General features: G+C 45.2%; 1 protein-coding gene across 1 annotated transcript in view; it reads right to left on the bottom strand.

The window, feature by feature from the left end:
• CLSTN2 (calsyntenin 2) overlaps nucleotides 1-18,082 on the bottom strand; it is a 653,573-nt gene that overhangs the window by 34,007 nt on the left and 601,484 nt on the right. Inside the window, exon 9 of the mRNA XM_036851859.1 lies at nucleotides 7,824-7,986. Coding sequence (XP_036707754.1) covers nucleotides 7,824-7,986 — 163 coding nt within the window. The remainder of the gene's footprint in view (nucleotides 1-7,823; nucleotides 7,987-18,082) is intronic.

Raw genomic sequence — 18,082 nt, 5'->3', positions numbered from 1 at the left:
CAAGGTCCTTATGTTCTCTGAGTCTTAGTTTCCTCATCTGCAAAATGGGGATAATAATCACAGCCACACCATAGGGTTGTTAAACAGAAGACAAGCCAGGGCTGAGCACAGTGCAGGAACTCAAAATTGGCCGCTAGTTCTGGTGACAGCAAGAACCAAGGGACTCTGAAATGAGATGATGTCACGTGAGTTTTCTGTCTCTTTCTTCAGTGGCCTTCTCTTGTTTTTTTCTCCCCACTCTGGTGTGCCTCTCAGAGAAGTTAAAATGACAATGTTTTTACTCTAAGACCCTTGTCAAATTTTCTAATTAATATAACTTTCAGAATAAGATTCAATCTTAAAATTGTAACTCAGTTATACTATGTTTCCACACATGAATGCCTGAAGTTTAAAGCTGATTTCATCTGTGTTGTCTTTAAACCAATATATCCTCATGTCAAATGAACTCCAGGTCCTAGAATCATCTTTTCTTGGTTTTTTAATACAGACAATGCAAAGAGACACCCTGTTAGTCATCCCTGTGTGTCAGACCATGAACCATATGCCTTTGTCAAAACAAACTCAAAAATGGGGTATAATTCAATAAACATTAATTATTGACCTTCTCCAGGACATGAAGTAGGAGGAAAGAGAAGGGGAGGAGAATCTGTGAGAGCAGATAGTCCTTACTTTCTGCAAACTCATGCCCTAGTAGCGGGTGGAGATCTGCATTAATAACTCCAATGAGATGTTTCCCAAACAGTGCTCCAAGAACACTATTCCACAAAGAGTGAGTTCCGTAGTGGAATACGATTGAGAAACATAGGTTAAGTAATGTCAAACTGATTGGTTTCTTGGCAGGCTTTTGAGAGCTTTGAATAAGCAAATGTGCATTGTGACTCTTCAATGTGGTGCTGTGGGGATGGTTTATGCAGTTTCCCAAACTGGACCTTGGCCTCCTTGAGGAACCTGTGGGACCGAGCTTCATGAACCCCTCAGGAAATGCCACTTGGATGTAAAGCGGACTGTGCTAGCACGTGCCTCTTTCTCCCAGCAGCAGAGACCCCCAGGGATGCAGAATAATTTCAACACAGACTTTATTAAGAGAATTTGTATTAAATTAGACCAAGCTTATTAAGTGACGGCATGTATTCCAAGTCTCTGAGCTACTTTTAGTGTCTGGCAAAAAAAAAAAAAAAAAAAAAATGACCTGAAAATGTACAGCAGATCTCAGGTCCACATGTGGCTCTAATTCCTCTTTGTCTGAGGAACAGATGCTATTGATTATTGCAACCCTCAGGGTTATTTCTGCCTTTTTATTCCTTTTTTGGCCATTCCTGTTCTTTGCCTTGGCTCCTCCCCAAAGCCACAATGGGAGTTCTGTATCAGTCCCTTAACAGGTTCTAATTTTTAGAACCATCCCCTTCTTTATCTTCCACTGCTTTATTTGTTAAGTAGGGGGTAGGACTCAGCCAGACCAGGAGCTAGGGTAGAAAGCCCTCCTCATCCAAGACCAGAGGGTTGCCACCGTCAGGAACGGGCAAAGCTAGACACTCTAGGAAGGTCAAGGTCCAGAGCACTGGAGGAGAGGCCCCAGCAGAGGAAGGGATGAGGTGGTCTCTGGGGACAGAGCCACAAGCAGAGAAGTCTGTGATGAGCTCCCCCAAGAGCAGATGAGGCTCAGGCAGAGGGCAGGGTGGTGCTTACTGGGGTGCATGTCTAGAACTATGTTTCTTCAAACATGTTCAGCTATTTCATTAACAGAACTCTTGCCCTGATATCATACAAAATGGATAAAACAGAATTGCTCTGGTTGTCGTGTTGGGGGAGAGGTGCCCTGGGGTGTCACCTGCTGAGGCATCTCTCTGAAACCCCGGGGTCTCCCTAAGGCTGTGGTCTGGCACATCAGCAGCCTTCCCGATTCACCCCCACGACAGCTGAGTTACAGGCCCTGGTTGGTTGGGCCCAGTGTAGAGGTCCAGGCACAAAGCAGATGTGATTATACAGTTTTTACCATATATGGATAGAACTTGAGTTTTTGCTGTTAAAAATGGATGAGTAGGGACTCTAAGGAAAAGGACAAATTAATTAGTCTTTTAAATAATCTTCTCCAATGGCGTGACCCAGAGAGAGACAGGGACCTGGTATTTGTCCAAAGGCAGCCGTTTCTGAGTCAGTACAGACTGATCTCGGCCAGGAGAGAGGGTCTGATTCCATCCCCAGAACACTGACACGGAGCACAGAGGTGATGGTCAGGTGGCATGCAGCTGCCACACAGAGGAAGGAGGACTTTCTTGAAAGGCGAGGTCCATCCTGACTTCAAAAGCCCTTCTCAAGAATTAAAATAGGCTGCCTGCTCTAGGCCGTACTGGCAACATTTCTTAAGTGTAAATGAAGTCTCAATTTTTTTTTTTTTAATTACTGGAAAAAATACCAATGAAAATAAAGTTCCACCAATTACTTTGGCTTTCCAGTTCACGAACAGGGCACAGTAGGCTAATTGGGGCTGCAGGACACCGCCCAGCCTCAGTGCTGGAGCCAGTTCCCGGGAGCAAGCAGCTGCTAGCACATTATTTTCTATCCTCATTGTTAAACCCCGACTGGAAATTTCACAAATGGGAACCAGTTCCCTTGCCAACCTCAAAAGTACTTGAAAAACTCCCCACGATTACAGACCCAAAGGGGTTCGTTCACACAGCGGGCTTATAGCGTGTATATAAGTGGACTTCGGAAGGTTTAGAAACATGCCGAGATAAAGGCTGCATTATAGGCCATCAATTTCACAGTGCCATGTCCTATTGAAAGACCTTTTGATGTCTCCTTCCAAGACAAAAACATGACTCCAGGGAGCATGTAAATATTCATGAGAATCCAAGTTCCTAACAAGGCAAGATGGCGTCCTATGGTCTGGCCTCAACTCCTTATCTCAGCCTCCTCTCAACTCATTCCAGTCCATGCACGTTCCAGTGATAGGGCACCCTGGGCATGCTGACGTCAAGCTTCTCTGCCATGCTATATGCTGTTGCCATCTTTATCTTCCTAGCAAACTCTTTTTCATCCAATAAAGCCCAATTTTAAAGATTTTAAAGGATTTTTCTCTTATGCTGAAAATTCACCAATAGATTATCATTCCCCTCAGGGAAGATACTCAGTTCTTCTCCATGCCCAGAAGCCTGGATGATCAGGTTCTCTCCTATACCATCAACCCCATCTTCCAGCACTTGTCTTCTGACTGACTCTTCTCCAGCCTCAGTGACCTTTTTTCTCACCTATAGATGGACCTGGGAGGGCAGGGTGTGTGTGTAAGCATTAGTCCTGGGGAAGGGGAGAAGGTCAGTGCATGCAGGGAGCCACAGGGAAGATGGAATCACAGAGGCCAGAGTGTACCAAGGTCTTGCAGACAATCTGCCATATTGGGTTTAGGTGCAAGGAGCAGAGAAGGAGGTGGAGGAGGCGACCAGCAGATGTTTTCAAATTTACACATTCATTCAACTGAAACATGCCAAGCACACTCCATGGACCCATCACCTAATCCTTGTAATAAGGAGAAGGTATTACTCTAGATAAAAAAAAAAAAAAATAGATGAGAAAGTAGGAGTTCAAGGAAGTTAGGGATTCTGCTGGGTCCACACAGCTAGTAAGTGGCAGGGCTGGAATTTGACTCAAACTCAAATTTTTTTATGACTCCTAAGCCTAAACTCTTTTTTCTTGTTCTGTAGAGGGTCAGTTGAAGGAGTATACAGCAAGAGATTAGCAAAGAGAATACAGAGTTTCTGTGGCGTTTTGATTCTGGAGTTGTCAGATATCTCAGAAGGTAAAGGGTTTATAGCATTTGTGTCAATACACATCAGTTCCTGCATTTTCCCAAACACATAATCACATCAACAAGATGACCAATCAGCAACAGTGGCAGCAAGCCACAGTGGAAGGAGAACAGACTTTGAAGAGTTGAGGTTGGGCAAATCTGATGGGGTGACCTTGGGTAAGCTACCTCACCTCTCAGACCCTCAGTTTCTTTATCCACAAGTGGGGACTTACTAGTGCTTTCTCACAGGACTGTAAACATCCATGTACATAAAGGGCCTCCTTGCAACAGTGGCTCTTAAAGTTTCCTCCAGGAAATGACATAAGGCACTTCCACTCACATTTAATTGGCCAAAGCAAGTCACATGGCCACACTTTACTCCAAGGAAGAGTGGTCCTAGCATCTATCTGGGAAGGGGACAGAAATACTCAAACACCCTAGTAACCGTTCTTTCTCCCACATTCTTTTAAAACATTTTTAAAAATATTTATTTATTTATTTATTTATTTTGGCTGCATTGGGTCTTCACTGCTGCATGCGGGCTTTCTCTAGTTGCAGTGAGCGAGGGCTACTCTTTGTTGTGGTGTGCGGGCTTCTCATTGCGGTGGCTTCTCTTGTTGTGGAGCACAGGCTCTAGGCACGTGGGCTTCAGTAGTTGTGGCTCACGGGCTCTAGAGCCCAGGCTCAGTAGTTGTGGTGCACAGGCTTAGTTGCTCCGCGGCATGTGGGATCTTCCTGGACTAGGGCTTGAACCCGTGTCCCCTGTTTTGGCGGGTGCATTCTTAACTATTTTGCCACCAGGGAAGTCCCTCTCACACATTCTTTTAAAATGAATGTATACTTTGGTTTGAAAAGAATTTTTGTGGTATAGATTTTAAATAAATTGTCATCAGGTATAATACTAGAGCTTCTATTTATGGAGTGACAATGTCGTCTTCAGATTGGCCTAGGTGGATATGAAGGAAGGAATCAACTCCCAGAGAATGGAGTCAAGGATCACAAAGAACATATCTCACCCTAGGGCAGGGGCCCTTACAGCATCTGCCCAGAGGAATTTCAGAATTGCTGTGGACCAAAGACTGCTGTGTTTCTCTAACTATTCCTCTTACTTAGTGGAAATGTTTTTTGGTTATTCTGCTTCATTCCACTGTTGTATAGTGTGTGTGTGTGTGTGTGTGTGTGCACGTGTTTGTGTGCGTGTGCGCATATGGAGGGGGTGATGGCTGTGGTGGTAGCAAATACTTCTTCTTGTTAGTGTGTAGGTCTCCAGATCGAGTGGAGCCACATCTGGGCCAGATATAGAGCCTCCTATGCATCTCAACCCAATGAAAAGATCATCAGGAATCACTCAGAGAACTTGGACATTGAACTTGGAGCCAGTAACAGGTGGGACTTAGAGGTTGTCTCATTTAGAGAAGGGTGGTTGTGTTTTTAATGTGGGAAGGGCAGTCAAACGAATATCGCTGACTAAGTGGACAGACCATAGTGTTCATCAGTGTCGTTCATACAATATTTCCAGTTTTTCTTCCAGATATATTGTAGATTTCACTTCCAGGCTTTGTTGGAGTTAGGTGTGGCCATATGACTTGCTTTGGCCAATATAGTGTGAGTAAAAATGATTGGTGTCACTTGTAGGCAGAAGCTTTAAGGGCTTGTGCACCATCCATCATGCTTTCTTTTTCTTCTTTCTCAGCGTGCAGCAGTGTGGCTTCTCTGTCTGCTTGGGAAAAGCAGAGAGGAACCCCCATTTTTCTGCAGTGAATATGAAGTGAGAATTATTTTAAGTAACTGAGAACTGGGACTTGATTGTCACTGCAGCACAACTTAGCCTATTCTAACTGATCCAAAGAGATCATCTTAATTCTTTATAAAATCACTTTATTTTGGTGGGGCTGGTCTACCCAGTTGGCATGTAACTGGGAAAAAGTGGTTTCAACTGTCCTTGTTAGAGTTGGGGGCAGGTTTCCATTGCAGGCTGGGGTGACAGGGATCCAGATGTGGTCCCTGAGGGCCTCTAGGGAAGAGTAGTGGTAAGGTTCATGGTGAGGACATGACTGGGGCCCCCTTATCTTATGGGCAGCATCCAAGCTATGTTCCAAAATATCCACGGGCTGACTGGTGGTGTCCAGCTGGGGCACTGAGCCACACAAGAGGGCCATCGCTCTAGCACAGCTGTGTTCAGTGACTAATGATTCCTGTGCAACCTCTGAATCAGTGCCTTGCTATACTAATTAGTTTCATGGACTCTTGCCAGATGACACAGTCTTCCTTTCCTGTTATCCTGGGGAATTCTGCAATACTGAGGAAGCTCCTATCATGTTCTACTGAAATGTTTGAGAAGCTTTCTACTATCATGTGATGTACGTCAGACTTCAAGTAGGTGATTTCTGCTCAAAAACACACTCTCTCACTCAGGCATAAAAAAGAATGAAATAATGCCATTTGCAGCAACATGGATGGACCTAGAGATTATCACACTAAGTGAAGTAAGCCAGACAGAAAGACAAATATCATATGATTCATTTATACGTGGAATCTAAAAAGAAAAGATACAAATGAACTTATATACAAAACAGAAATATACTCACAGACATAGAAAACAGACTTATGGTTACCAAAGGGGAAAGTGGGGAGAGGGATAAATTAGGAGGTTGGGATTAACATATACACACTACTATATGTAAAATAGATAAACAACAAGGACCTACTGTATAGCACAGGAAACTATACTCAGTAGTTTGTAATAACCTATAAGGGAAAAGAATCTGAAAAAGAATATATATATACATATGTGTGTGTGTATATATATATATATGTATATATATATATGTATATATATATACATATATATCTCTGAATCACTTTACTGTACACCTGAAACTAACCCAACATTGTAAATAAACTACTCCAATTTAAAAAAATATACTCTCTTCTGTTGCCTCATTCCTGCTTTGTTTCCTTCCCAGATTTTGTGTCTCTAGTGCTCCCAGGGCTGCACCATTTGCCTTTCTTGTCATCTTCTCTTGCATGGGGCTGCCCAGAACTCACTCTTAGTCCCAATGCAGAGGGGCCTATGTCTCCCCTAGAGGGAGCCAGCCCTCTGAAGGCTTACTCTTATACCATAACCCACGTTTCCCCTAAGCCCCCATGGCAAATGATCAAGGTCACAGATCTTAATAACTTTCAAAGAATCCATCAACACGAGTTCGAGTCATCTCAAAGTGCTAATCTGCTTATTTGGGGAGCATTTTACTTCCCCTCTGCTCTCCCATTGGTACTTCAAAACACCCCAGCTGCTAAGGGAGCAAAAACAAAGATGCCAGCAAATCTGAATGGGGAATAGAAAGGCTACCTGCATGCTCAGAGTGCTGGTTTTCCTGTTTCCAAAGAGGAGATTAGCCTGGGTGCAGGGACTGGAGGAGAGGCAGCAGCAGAGGAAATGAGGAGGGAGCAGAGACCTTCAAGCGAGAAGGCAACAAGGAGCCTCCATCCCTGGGGAGCAGGGAAGGGGCTCAGAGCTTAGCAGAACTTGAGAGTGGCCTCTCATGGCCTTGAACCTATGGACAATCCACCCACTCCCTCTGTCCCACATATTTGTGAGTTCCCGGAATAGAGGGTTGGGGTCTTGGACAGTTTGATTGGGAATAAAGAGAGATCCTTGGCTCCTGACCTGTGTAGCAATCAACAGAGCCAACTGGCAATTTTGTTATAAGATTCCACATTCAGCCTTCTTCCTACACAGCCCCAGTTTGAAACCGGATAAGGTTCCAGAACAATAAAAGGCATTAGCAACTCAGAGGCAACCTAAAATTGCTCATGTTGACCTAAAATCAAAATCTGGTCTCAAGCCAAGTGCTTTATTATTATACAGGCTTAGTGCCTGGATTCATCCTTATTTTTATAAGTCCTGTTTTATTAGTAAGGGATAGAAAATTTTCCTGGCTGATTCTCATACCACTTGCTTTGCCCTTTTCTCCGTCAGTACCTTTCATGGACTGTACACAGGTGGGCCAGGAAGAAGGTCTGGACTTAGGGTTACCTTGCCAACAAGCGCCGACCGTAAGTTGCATGGCTATGTGAGATGGATGAATGGGCCAATCGTTGGTCACCAGGTATGGTTCATACGTTGCTCCATCCATGTATAAGGTAACCACAGGAAACTCCACATTGATGACATAGTAATGCCATTCTTTGTCACAAATCTAGTGGAAAGAAAGAGAAGCAACACTTAAAATTGAATATGCAGTGAAACATCAAACAGACTGTTATTCTAATTATGAAAGAGGGAGAAGAGACCTTTAGATCAACAATGTTTATTGCAAAGAACTCAATGACCATAATGATTGATATGCACTGAGGTTATAGAAACGCATATCAAACGTGATGGGGCAAACCATGGAGTAGAGGCACCCCTGAGAAGCTAATCATCAGGCAAACATTTGGCTATGGGCAGATTATCTTGGTCACATAATTACCAGCTCTCTAGGCTGGCAAGTTCTTGGTGGACAGGTGGAGGTGTCCACTTAAATTTGCTCTGTATGAAATTTTTCTTAGTTCTTCAATAGAGAAAGAGTAAAATTGAAATTGTTTTTCTAAGCTCCGGGATGGATGGAGCTATAAAAAGAAAGATGCTAGATTGGAAGTAGAAATGAAGAAGAACATAGAGAAGGGGCAGAGGAAGGGAAAGAGAAAGAAGAAAATAGAAGAGGAAAAAATGAGGAGTTAGAAAGGATCAAGGAGAAAGCAATGACCATGGGAAGAGGAAGAAGAATGAGTTTCAGAAGAATAGGAACCGCCCCCCCCCAATTCCTTTGTCTCTATATTAAGGCTTGTCTGAGGAGTTGTTGTAGTCTCACCCTCCCTTCAACCCAAGCAAAACAAATTCTGAGACAGACAGTCTTCCCGAGAGGACTCAGTTTTGTCCTTCCTTAGAGTCCCTGGGGAGCTAGAGAAGAACAACAAGTGGGTCCTCCTGGCTGGACTCAGTGCAGAGCACTCTTGCACTCATGTCCCCTCACACCTTTTGCACCTATGATTTCTGGTCTTAGGCCTGGGAATGAAAACCTAACCTTAATGGGTGGGCAGAGACATTGGGGGCCAGGATAAAGTCACAATTCCTGACCTCAAGATACTCAACTCCCACAGCATGATCCAAAATAGAAACCAATATGGCACGTCTTGGGAAAAGAGATAGGAAGCATAAAAGGTGACAAGGCTGGGGACGGGAGCCCCCTCCCTCCGATCCCCTAAGCAAGTGTCTTGGAAGTCGCATTAGGCTCTCTCTCCTCCCCACTCCCTCTCCCTCAAATCCCTCTGTACCCTGTGGAGTCCACCTCGGAAGTGTCTCTCATCTGCGTCCTCTTGCCTCCATTGCCCCTGCCGTCTGTGGCAGCGGAGACAGATGGGTTCTGCATGAAGGTGACCCCAAGTGAGGACATCAAAATCCTCCCTACACCCTGCTCTGGATTAAATGTGCTGTTTCTCGTGAATAGATAACATGAAAAAGGATGCTAAATGATCTTTTCCCTTTCATTCTGGAATAAGATTTTTTCCCCTTAATGTTCTTTTTATATGGTTCTGTCTCATGTCTCAGAAAATTGCTCCTTTTGAAATCCATTAACCTGATAAAGCCTGATGAATATTTTAGGGGCCCTTGGAAGGTTAGCAGGAGGGGTCCAGGCAGATGTCTCCAAAATCCTATTACACTTCACTGAGTGTACAGCTCAGTACCTGATACATCTCACTAGAGGTCCTAATTCTATTTACACCCACCTTCTGCTTGATGCCTGAGGCCAGACACTGGGCTGGGTGCAGGGATCTTGGGGTGGGTCTCTGACCCAGGTGAGGCTGACCTAGGGGTGTAGGTGTGGCACAAAGGAAGCTCTGAAGACACAGTCTAGGGGTGATGAAAGAGTGGGGAACTAAGGAGAGTTCTGAATGAGGAAGCATCTAATCCAAGGAGACCCAATGCACGCTGGACTTGGGGTTTGCCATCACGGATGGCCAGTCAGAACATCCTGGGGATGGTCTCTGAGGCATCAGGAAACCTCTGACCAGTCCCAGGGTGGAGAGTGGACAGATGGCAGTGCCGTGACCCTGTCCACACCTCACGCCTTTTGAAATAGAGGCAGAACACGAGAGCCAATCAGGCAGCACTGGGGGTCTCCCCTGCCCAGGCCTCCATCACCACTCTTCCAGTGGCCTCCCTCTTGGGCCTGGCTGCTATGTTGAATCCACGCACTCGCTGACTCTACAGCACTCCACATCTGCCGAAGATGGATGGAGGCTGGTCCTCTGGCCCGCTTTCTTTCACAACACTTACAGCATTTTTGTAGGACAATACAAAAAAATTCCAAGGAGGAAGCAAAATAAGTCCGTAGCTTAACAGGAGTAGCAACCCCTGTCAATGTTACAATCTTCTCCTAGGCATCCCCACATCCCCCAGCTTTTCTGAAATGTGCTCCATGAACAGCAGCCCTTGTGATGTCCCACCTAAAAACAGTGATGCTGAACACCAAGCCTTGGTTTTTGTCTTTGTTTTTTCATTTCCCATGTCATTAGCCTATCCAAGGTTCCCAGCAGCCTCAACGTATACACCTGTCACAATTTTTCAACCTTTTCGGAAAACGGAACTTTTCTATTTATAGCATTCCTATAAGCATCCCATGAAACAACAGTTGGGAAAGGTCTATTTGGAACACACTGTACATACAACTTGAAAGTTTGCTTATCTTACTTAACATCAGCATTAAAATGCCTTTACTATCTTCATTTTTAGATGGCTGTATAATATGGATACACTACATTATACTATACTATATTTTATACTTCATTATTCCCTTATTCTCAGGTATTCATTGTGTACCAGCAATTATAAATGATACCACAATGAATTTCTTTTTGCATAAATATTTGTCTGCATTTCTGATTATATCCTTGGAAGAGATTCCTGGAATGGAATTACTGGATCAAACGTTGGAGGTATTTTTGAAGGCTCTCGACATACATCATCCAATTTTTTCCTGCAATAGTTTGTGCTTATTTATGCTCCTGCCACACAGTGTGAGACTGCTTGTGCATTGTACCTTTACCACATTGAGTATTTAAAAAAATAGAAAATCCTGGCAATTTGGAAGGGGAATACGTTTTACCTTATTTTAATATGGGTCACAAAAGATGGCAATATTTATATTTTCCAAGGTCAGAAGGTAGGGCCTTCTGGGAGTGGGGAGCAGCCTGAGCTGACCTAGACGTAGTAAAGATTGAGAGCTTCCCCAGTGAGCTCCTAACTCGGCATCCAAACAGAGGCTGTCAGTCAGACTAGGCTTACTCCTGCAGACTTCTTGCACCAAGTAATCTATGAAGGCAGCTAAAGGAAACGCCTAATTAGGGTTTCATAAATGTGGATCTATGATGAGAAAGAGACCCTCATTAACCCTCTGCAGGGACAAACTGTAACTGAAAAATGATCAAGCCAGGAGGCAGCAAAAATAACTGTGTCAAGGCAATGGCTCCACCATGAAAAGAGGAAATTAGGCAAAGTGACCTTTGCTGGGGGGAGAGAGGAACTTTCATTCCTGATTGTGCATGAATCCCTGGGGAACCCGGCTGGCACCAGGCATGTCCAATGCCATCCCCAGAGACAGTGCCCAAGCCCTCAGCTGGACCAAAGACACTTTGCCTTCTGGAAACCTGCAGGTGTGTTCCCAGGGTGGCTGGTGGCAGCTGCTGTTTAGCTGGGGAGTGAATCAGAGACCGAGGCCCAGGGACAAATGCTGAGGAAGGGTGGATAGCAGGGACAATGCCAAGGAGGTCTGAGCTGGGAGCAGGCTGGTACTCCAGGGTTGAGTTGGAGACTGGGGAAGCCTCCCATGAGAGGGGAGGAGATCAGGCTGCCCACAAGCTGGTCCAAATGTCCTTGAAAGGGCCACACTGGAAGTTCTGAGTTGGTTTTCCTAGGAAGTCAGGTATTTTTGAATGCAGTTATTCAACGTGAGATACATTTACCTATGAACCAATGTGCGAGGGAATGTACTAAGGGCTGCTTGGGATGCAGCACTTATCAGATACATGCTTTGCCTGCAAGATTTTCAATCTGGGGCAGGGCATGGTGGTTGTGGTTAGGTATCAAATACACAGAAGCCTCAGATGCAGTCGGAATTGAGATAAGTCTTACAGACAAAGTGCAAAGCACTGTGAGATCCAGACTTCTGGTTGGGAGAAGGTGGCATTTAGGGTGGCTAAAACTGTTAAGATTTCATTAGGAATAGACGGCAAGGAAAAATTCCAGAAAAATGGAGCAGAAACCTTTTATTCCCTCATTCATCTGTCCTTTCAATTGGCAAAGAAGCTACTAGGTTTGGGGCAAATGGAGATTCACTCATTCACTCAGTCCTATAGACATTTACTAACTGCATATCCTGCTTTTTGAAGAAAAGAAGCCACCTGCCCTCATGGAGCTTCCAGTTCAGACACAGAATCGACAGAAAGGTAACAGTTGTGACTCATGTCCACAGATTTGTGCAAGGCACCAGGGTGATGCAGTGGAGGGGTCGGGTGTCTGATTGCACTGGGAGGAGGGAAGGAGCACAGACACAGAGCTTGGAGGGGTCACGTTGGTTTGGGCAAGGTGAGGAGTGGGAGATGAGGCTGCAAGGATAGCTTGAAACTGAGGCCCGAGGACTTGAACAGCTCTTCTTCTGTAGGCAACAGGACTTATGGACGTTTGGGGGCTGGAGGAGGATGGTTGTCATAGCAACAATCAATCTTGGAACATGCTTCTCAATGTCAAAGCAGCTTTTCCTCTTCTTTGTACTATTTAATCCTCACTGCAACCCTATAAAGCAGGAGGACCAGTTCTGTCTTAGGCAGAAAATTATTAGAAAATACAGGGAAAGAAATGACATGGTTTCTAATCTCAAGGCGTTTCTACTGGAAGTTAAGTGAACCACAACCCCATGGTGGGCTTCCCCGCTTGGCCTCTCTTCTTTCCATTCCATACACAACCACTGGCTCAGCTTTGCATGCAGACTGCCAAATCAGGATCTTGAGCAGATACTTACCTTCTGAGCAATGGACTCACATGTCAGATTGCCCCTGAATGGTCCACTAGATGTTCCACAGGCACTTCAAACTCACCATGTCCAAAATTGAGCTCTACAGCCCCATGCTCCAGCCCTGCCTGCTCCCTGTTCTGTGTTCCCTGCCTCAGCAAATGCTCCTCCATCCGATCTGTCATCCAAGCATTGCTTTCAACTTCCTCCCTCTGCCCCTCCCTCCAGCTAAGTTACTGCCAAGTTCTGATGATGTTTCTCTTGTCCACTCTCACCTCTTCACCCTCCTACTCAGAATTTATAATACATACTAGAGAGGGGAAAGGCTGAGAAAGCGTGTCTGGGACAGGCTGTCGCAAGATGGAAAGCATTTCAGCAGAGGGAGAAGACCAAATGTAGCAGGGGAAGGGTGGGAAAGCTTTGGTATGAGTGGGGGGCGGACAGAGTGAGGGGCTGCCCTGGGGCTGAAGGCAGCCACAGAGTGTGGTGAGCAGGGCAGCTAAGGAGGGGGTGGAGAGTCCACGCAGGTCGAGCCTGGGGGTCACGGGTTGGGTGTCACGCCTGCTTTAGGAATTTCTGGGGAATCATGTTCTGGACTTCGGGAAAATACATAAAGCTTCTTAATCCTCAGCTCCTTCATGTGTACAGTGAGGATAATAATAGTATCTACATCGTAGGGTTACTGTGTGAAATGAGCTAAAATAAAGCACCCCCAATGCTTAGAGCATATTTTCAACCTGAACAAACATGGAAACTCTTTTCTTTTCCAAATACACTGAGATGCTGCACAAACTATAACAACAATAACAAAATAAAACAAAAATAAGAGAGTTAGAAAGGCTCAGGCTATCAGCTATGGTTTCGAAGCCCACGAGAATGAGGAATGTCTCAGGTCCCCTGTGCAAAGAAAACTCTAGTTGGCATGTCTGCATAAAGCCTGGGACTGTCTGAAGCCTGGGTCTTGGGACAACCACTGACATCAACCTAAGGATGCTGGGAGGAAGCCAGCCAACCTCTCTGACACACGTCTCCTCTGAGATGTTACACCCCCAAGCCTGCTCTAAGCATGCGCATTGGCTCCAAGTGTAAACAGCCCACATGGTGTGGCAATCCGGAACTCAGACACTACTTTAAAAATACATCCTTGGGAGTTCCCTGGTGTCCATTGGTTGAGAATCCTCCTTCCAATGCAAGGAATGCAGGTTGGATCCCTGGTCAGGGAATTAGGATCCCACATGCCGTGGGGCAACTAAGCCTGTGCACCGTACCTATTGAGACCACGTGCTCTGGAGCCTGTGCGCCACAACTATAGAGAAGCCCGTGTGCCACAACAAAGAGCCCTCGAGCCACAGCAAAAGATCCTGCATGACACAACTAAGACCCAATGCAGCCAAAAATAAATAAATAAATAGATATTTTTTTTAAAAAATGCATCCTTGAAGTCTTTAGGACTTTACCAAAGACATACTCAAAACCTCTGGACAGACATGTGCCCACAACCTAGGGCATGAGCAGGACAATTCCTGCAGGAGATGAGCTCAGAGTAAACACTGATAAAACAAAGAGGGAAAAATCCTTTGCGTGTGTGAGAAAAAGCATCAAAACTCACGTTCCAGGAACCAGAGAAAATGGAGCAATTGGAAAGGGGATAGGGGAAGGCAGGTTTGAAAAAGAACCAAAGAGAAATGTCAGAAATAAAAGACATAGTTGTTGAAACATGCAAAAAAAAAAATCGAGAAAGCTGACAAAAGAGTTAGTGAATTGGAAGAGAGATGAGATTAGAGCAAAATGAAAAATTTGATAAAGCAATTAAAAGAGATGAATTCTATGCATGATAGAAGGATACATTCCAACCAGCATCCTGTCAGATGTGTGAGGCCAGCAGTGAGGTTAGTGCAGAGCAGTGGGTCTGGGATCCTGAGAAATTTGTACGCCACGCTAAGCAGTGTGTTACTTTATTTTAGTGCCTTGTGTTCTAGAAAGCTTTTCTTTATTGCAACAGCCTTATCAAGTGTTAGATTCAGATGACAGTGGACACATAAGCTACATAAGCTCCTTCAGGGTAGGTCAAAACTGAACTGGAGAGCTCCTGAAATGGAGAGCTATTGAACCAGGAGGGCAGAAACCATGCAAATCGGGTTCTCACTGAGGATTTGCAAGGCCATCTGGCCTCAGGCCACTGTTTTGGAACATTAGGAAGATGAGGTCTTGGTTAGTGCCAAGATCAACCACATGCCAAAGCAAAGATGCCACCCTTATTTGTAAATCTATTTAAGATTTCCCCAGGAGGTTGCCTGCACTTCCGAACTGGCAGGGAGAAGTTCAGTGGGTTTTCAGCGGTAGGTGTTTATGACAGCTCAGAAAGCACCCGCTGGGCCTCCTGTCAAAAAGCAATCAACAGATGAATGGATAAAGAAGATGTGGCACATATATTCAATGGAATATTACTCAGCCATAAAGAGAAATGAAATTGAGTTATTTGTAGTGAGGTGGATGGACCTAGAGTCTGTCATACAGAGTGAAGTAAGTCAGAAAGAGAAAAACAAATACTGTATGCTGACACATATATATGGAATCTGAAAAAAAAAAAAAAGGTCGTGAAGAACCTAGGGGCAGGACGGGAATAAAGACACAGATGTACAGAATGGGCTTGAGGATACAGGGAGGGGGAAGGGTAAGCTGGGACAAAGTGAGAGAGTGGCATGGACATATATACACTACCAAATGTAAAATAGATAGCTAGTGGGAAGCAGCCGCATAGCACAGGGAGATCAGCTAGGTGCTTTGTGACCACCTAGAGGGGTGGGATAGGGAGAGTGGGAGGGAGGGAGACACAAGAGGGAAGAGATATGGGGATATATGTATATGTATAGCTGATTCACGTTGTTATAAAGCAGAAGCTAACACACCATTGTAAAGCAATTATACTCCAATAAAGATGTTAAAATAAAAAAAAATTAAAAAAAAAAAGCAACTGCTGACTCAGGGCAGTGGAGCACAGGGGAGCAGGAAACATGAAAGGTAATCTGAGTCAAAGAGACCACCCCCATTTGCAATTTGGTTGAGGAACATTCAGGCAAATCCTCAAAAACATCCTGAAAAACTGTTCTCGTAATTTGTGCTTGGAGAGTGTAAATCAAGAATTGCTAGCACCTGGGATTTACACTCATCCATGGGGAGAGAAGACACACCGTTATTAGGCACCAATGATTTGCCTGGTACTCTGGCACCATTCTATGATTTTTGCCTACATAACCAACTCACTGGACCAGCTGGTTTATTCCTTCCCACCCCCCCGCCCCAGCATGATACCCTGGGAAGATCCCTTAACTTTCAGGCCTTACTGATGGGCCTCATTTCCACTTAGTGAAAAAGTGCACTTCAATTAGTCTCTCATCCAGGCCAAAGCTTCTACTTGCCCAGGCTTGGGCTAATTGGCAAATTCTGCAAAGCCCCACAGAGGTAGGGTTGCCTGAGTTGATGTGCAAGCCAGAGGTTAGGGCAGAAATCCTGCTCTCAGTGAAGTAGGGACTGTGCATTCCAAGGGCTCTGTGTCCTGCAGGAGTGAGTAAGCGGGACGGGACCAGCCAATGGAGATGTGGTCCCTCACTAGCCATCACTCAGGAAAATTTTCTCTGCAGACCCTTTCAGGCTTCTTTCCCAACTGGGTTTTGTAAAACACTGTCCTGCAAGATGTACCATGAACAATGGCTTCCAGGGACAAGAATATTTTGGAAAAGTTTTCCTGAACACAGTAAAACAGATTTCTTTTCACAAGGTGACTCAGAACTGTGGTTCTCAGAGTGTGGTCTCTGGACCAGCAGCATCAGCATCCCCTAGTGCTATGAACTGAATGTTTGTATCCCCTCAAAATGCATATGTTGAAGGCCTAACCCCCAATGTGATGATGTTTGTAGGTGAGGTCTCTGGGAGATACTTAGGTTTCGATGAGGTCATGTGGGTGGGGCCCCCATGGTGGGATTAGTGCACTTATTAGAAGAGGAAGAAAGATCAGAGCCCCCTCCTTTTCTCTCTGTCACGAGAGACAGGGAGAAGGCAGCCATCTGCAACCCAGGGAGTGGGCCTTCACCAGCAATCCGACCTTCAGGAACCTGGATCTTGGGCTTCCCAGACTCCAGAACTGTGAGAAAATAAATGTCTGTTGTCTAAATTGCTGGTCTGTGGTATTTTGTTATAGCAGCCTGAGCTAAGACGTTGAGGAAATTGCTAGACATGCAAATTTTCAGGTCCTGCCCCAGACCCACTGAACAGAAACTCTGGAGGTGGGGCCTGGCAGCTTGTGTTTCAACAGGCCCTCCAGGTGATTCAGATGGGCTAAGTTTGAGAACCTCTGCCTCAGAGAACTTAATATGCTAACGCGGCAGATAGAATAGTCAGTTTGCCAAATTTTCTGACCTCATTTATTTTATTTTCCTGTTGGGCACCTATGAACATCACCTGGAACAAAAAATCTCAGAAGGCACATGGTGTGAGATTCATTCAGTTCATTCCACACAGGTTGACTGAGCGCCCACTATGTCCCAGGCACTTCTGGGCACTGGGAATGCCACAGTGAACAAAACAGGAAGATTTCCATCAGTGTTTCCCACTGTCCACCATATGCCACTGTCTCCCACCACCCCCCGCATCCCTCCCCCACGACACTGAAGCTTTCCTGCCTCTGCACACATTTCTCCCAGCTTACCCCATCAAGCATTAGGACTACTTTGCCCCCCAAAACAAAAAGCCTCTCAAGCCTGCCCAGCTTTTTCCCTCCTCCCAGGTTTTTGTTTCCGGGACGTGCCATGGAATTCATCTGCAGACATTTTCCTCCTGAATTTCCTGAACAGCTGACATCTGTCAGGGCCCTGGGCCTCCGATCTGAGCCTCGGAGGCAAGGCCTGCCTGTTGTAGGTTATAAGCAACCATGTACAGAGTGAGTTCAATATTTTAACAGGCCGGGAAGCACATGTCTTCAATTAGACAGTTAGGAAAGAGACTATTTCTCCTCTGGTGCTCTTTCCCTGATCGTAATCAACTGCACAAAGACCAAGCATATCGCTCGGCTCGAGAAAGGGGTTTGAAATCGAGTCACATTAGGATGGGGTTGAGGTGTTTAGAATCTCATCCTGTGGGTGCAACCCCCTCCCGCAAAAGACTGTGAGCTTCTCGAGGTATGGTATAAGGGAAATGATGGCCATTTGACAATTACTGAACGAATGAATGATTACAGTAAACAGTGGAA

The sequence above is a fragment of the Balaenoptera musculus genome, chromosome 4, assembly GCF_009873245.2.
Source record: "Balaenoptera musculus isolate JJ_BM4_2016_0621 chromosome 4, mBalMus1.pri.v3, whole genome shotgun sequence".
NCBI classification, from domain to species: domain Eukaryota; kingdom Metazoa; phylum Chordata; class Mammalia; order Artiodactyla; family Balaenopteridae; genus Balaenoptera; species Balaenoptera musculus.
The sequence above is the reverse complement of the archived record's forward strand: the minus strand, read 5'-3'. Positions and strand labels throughout refer to the sequence as shown.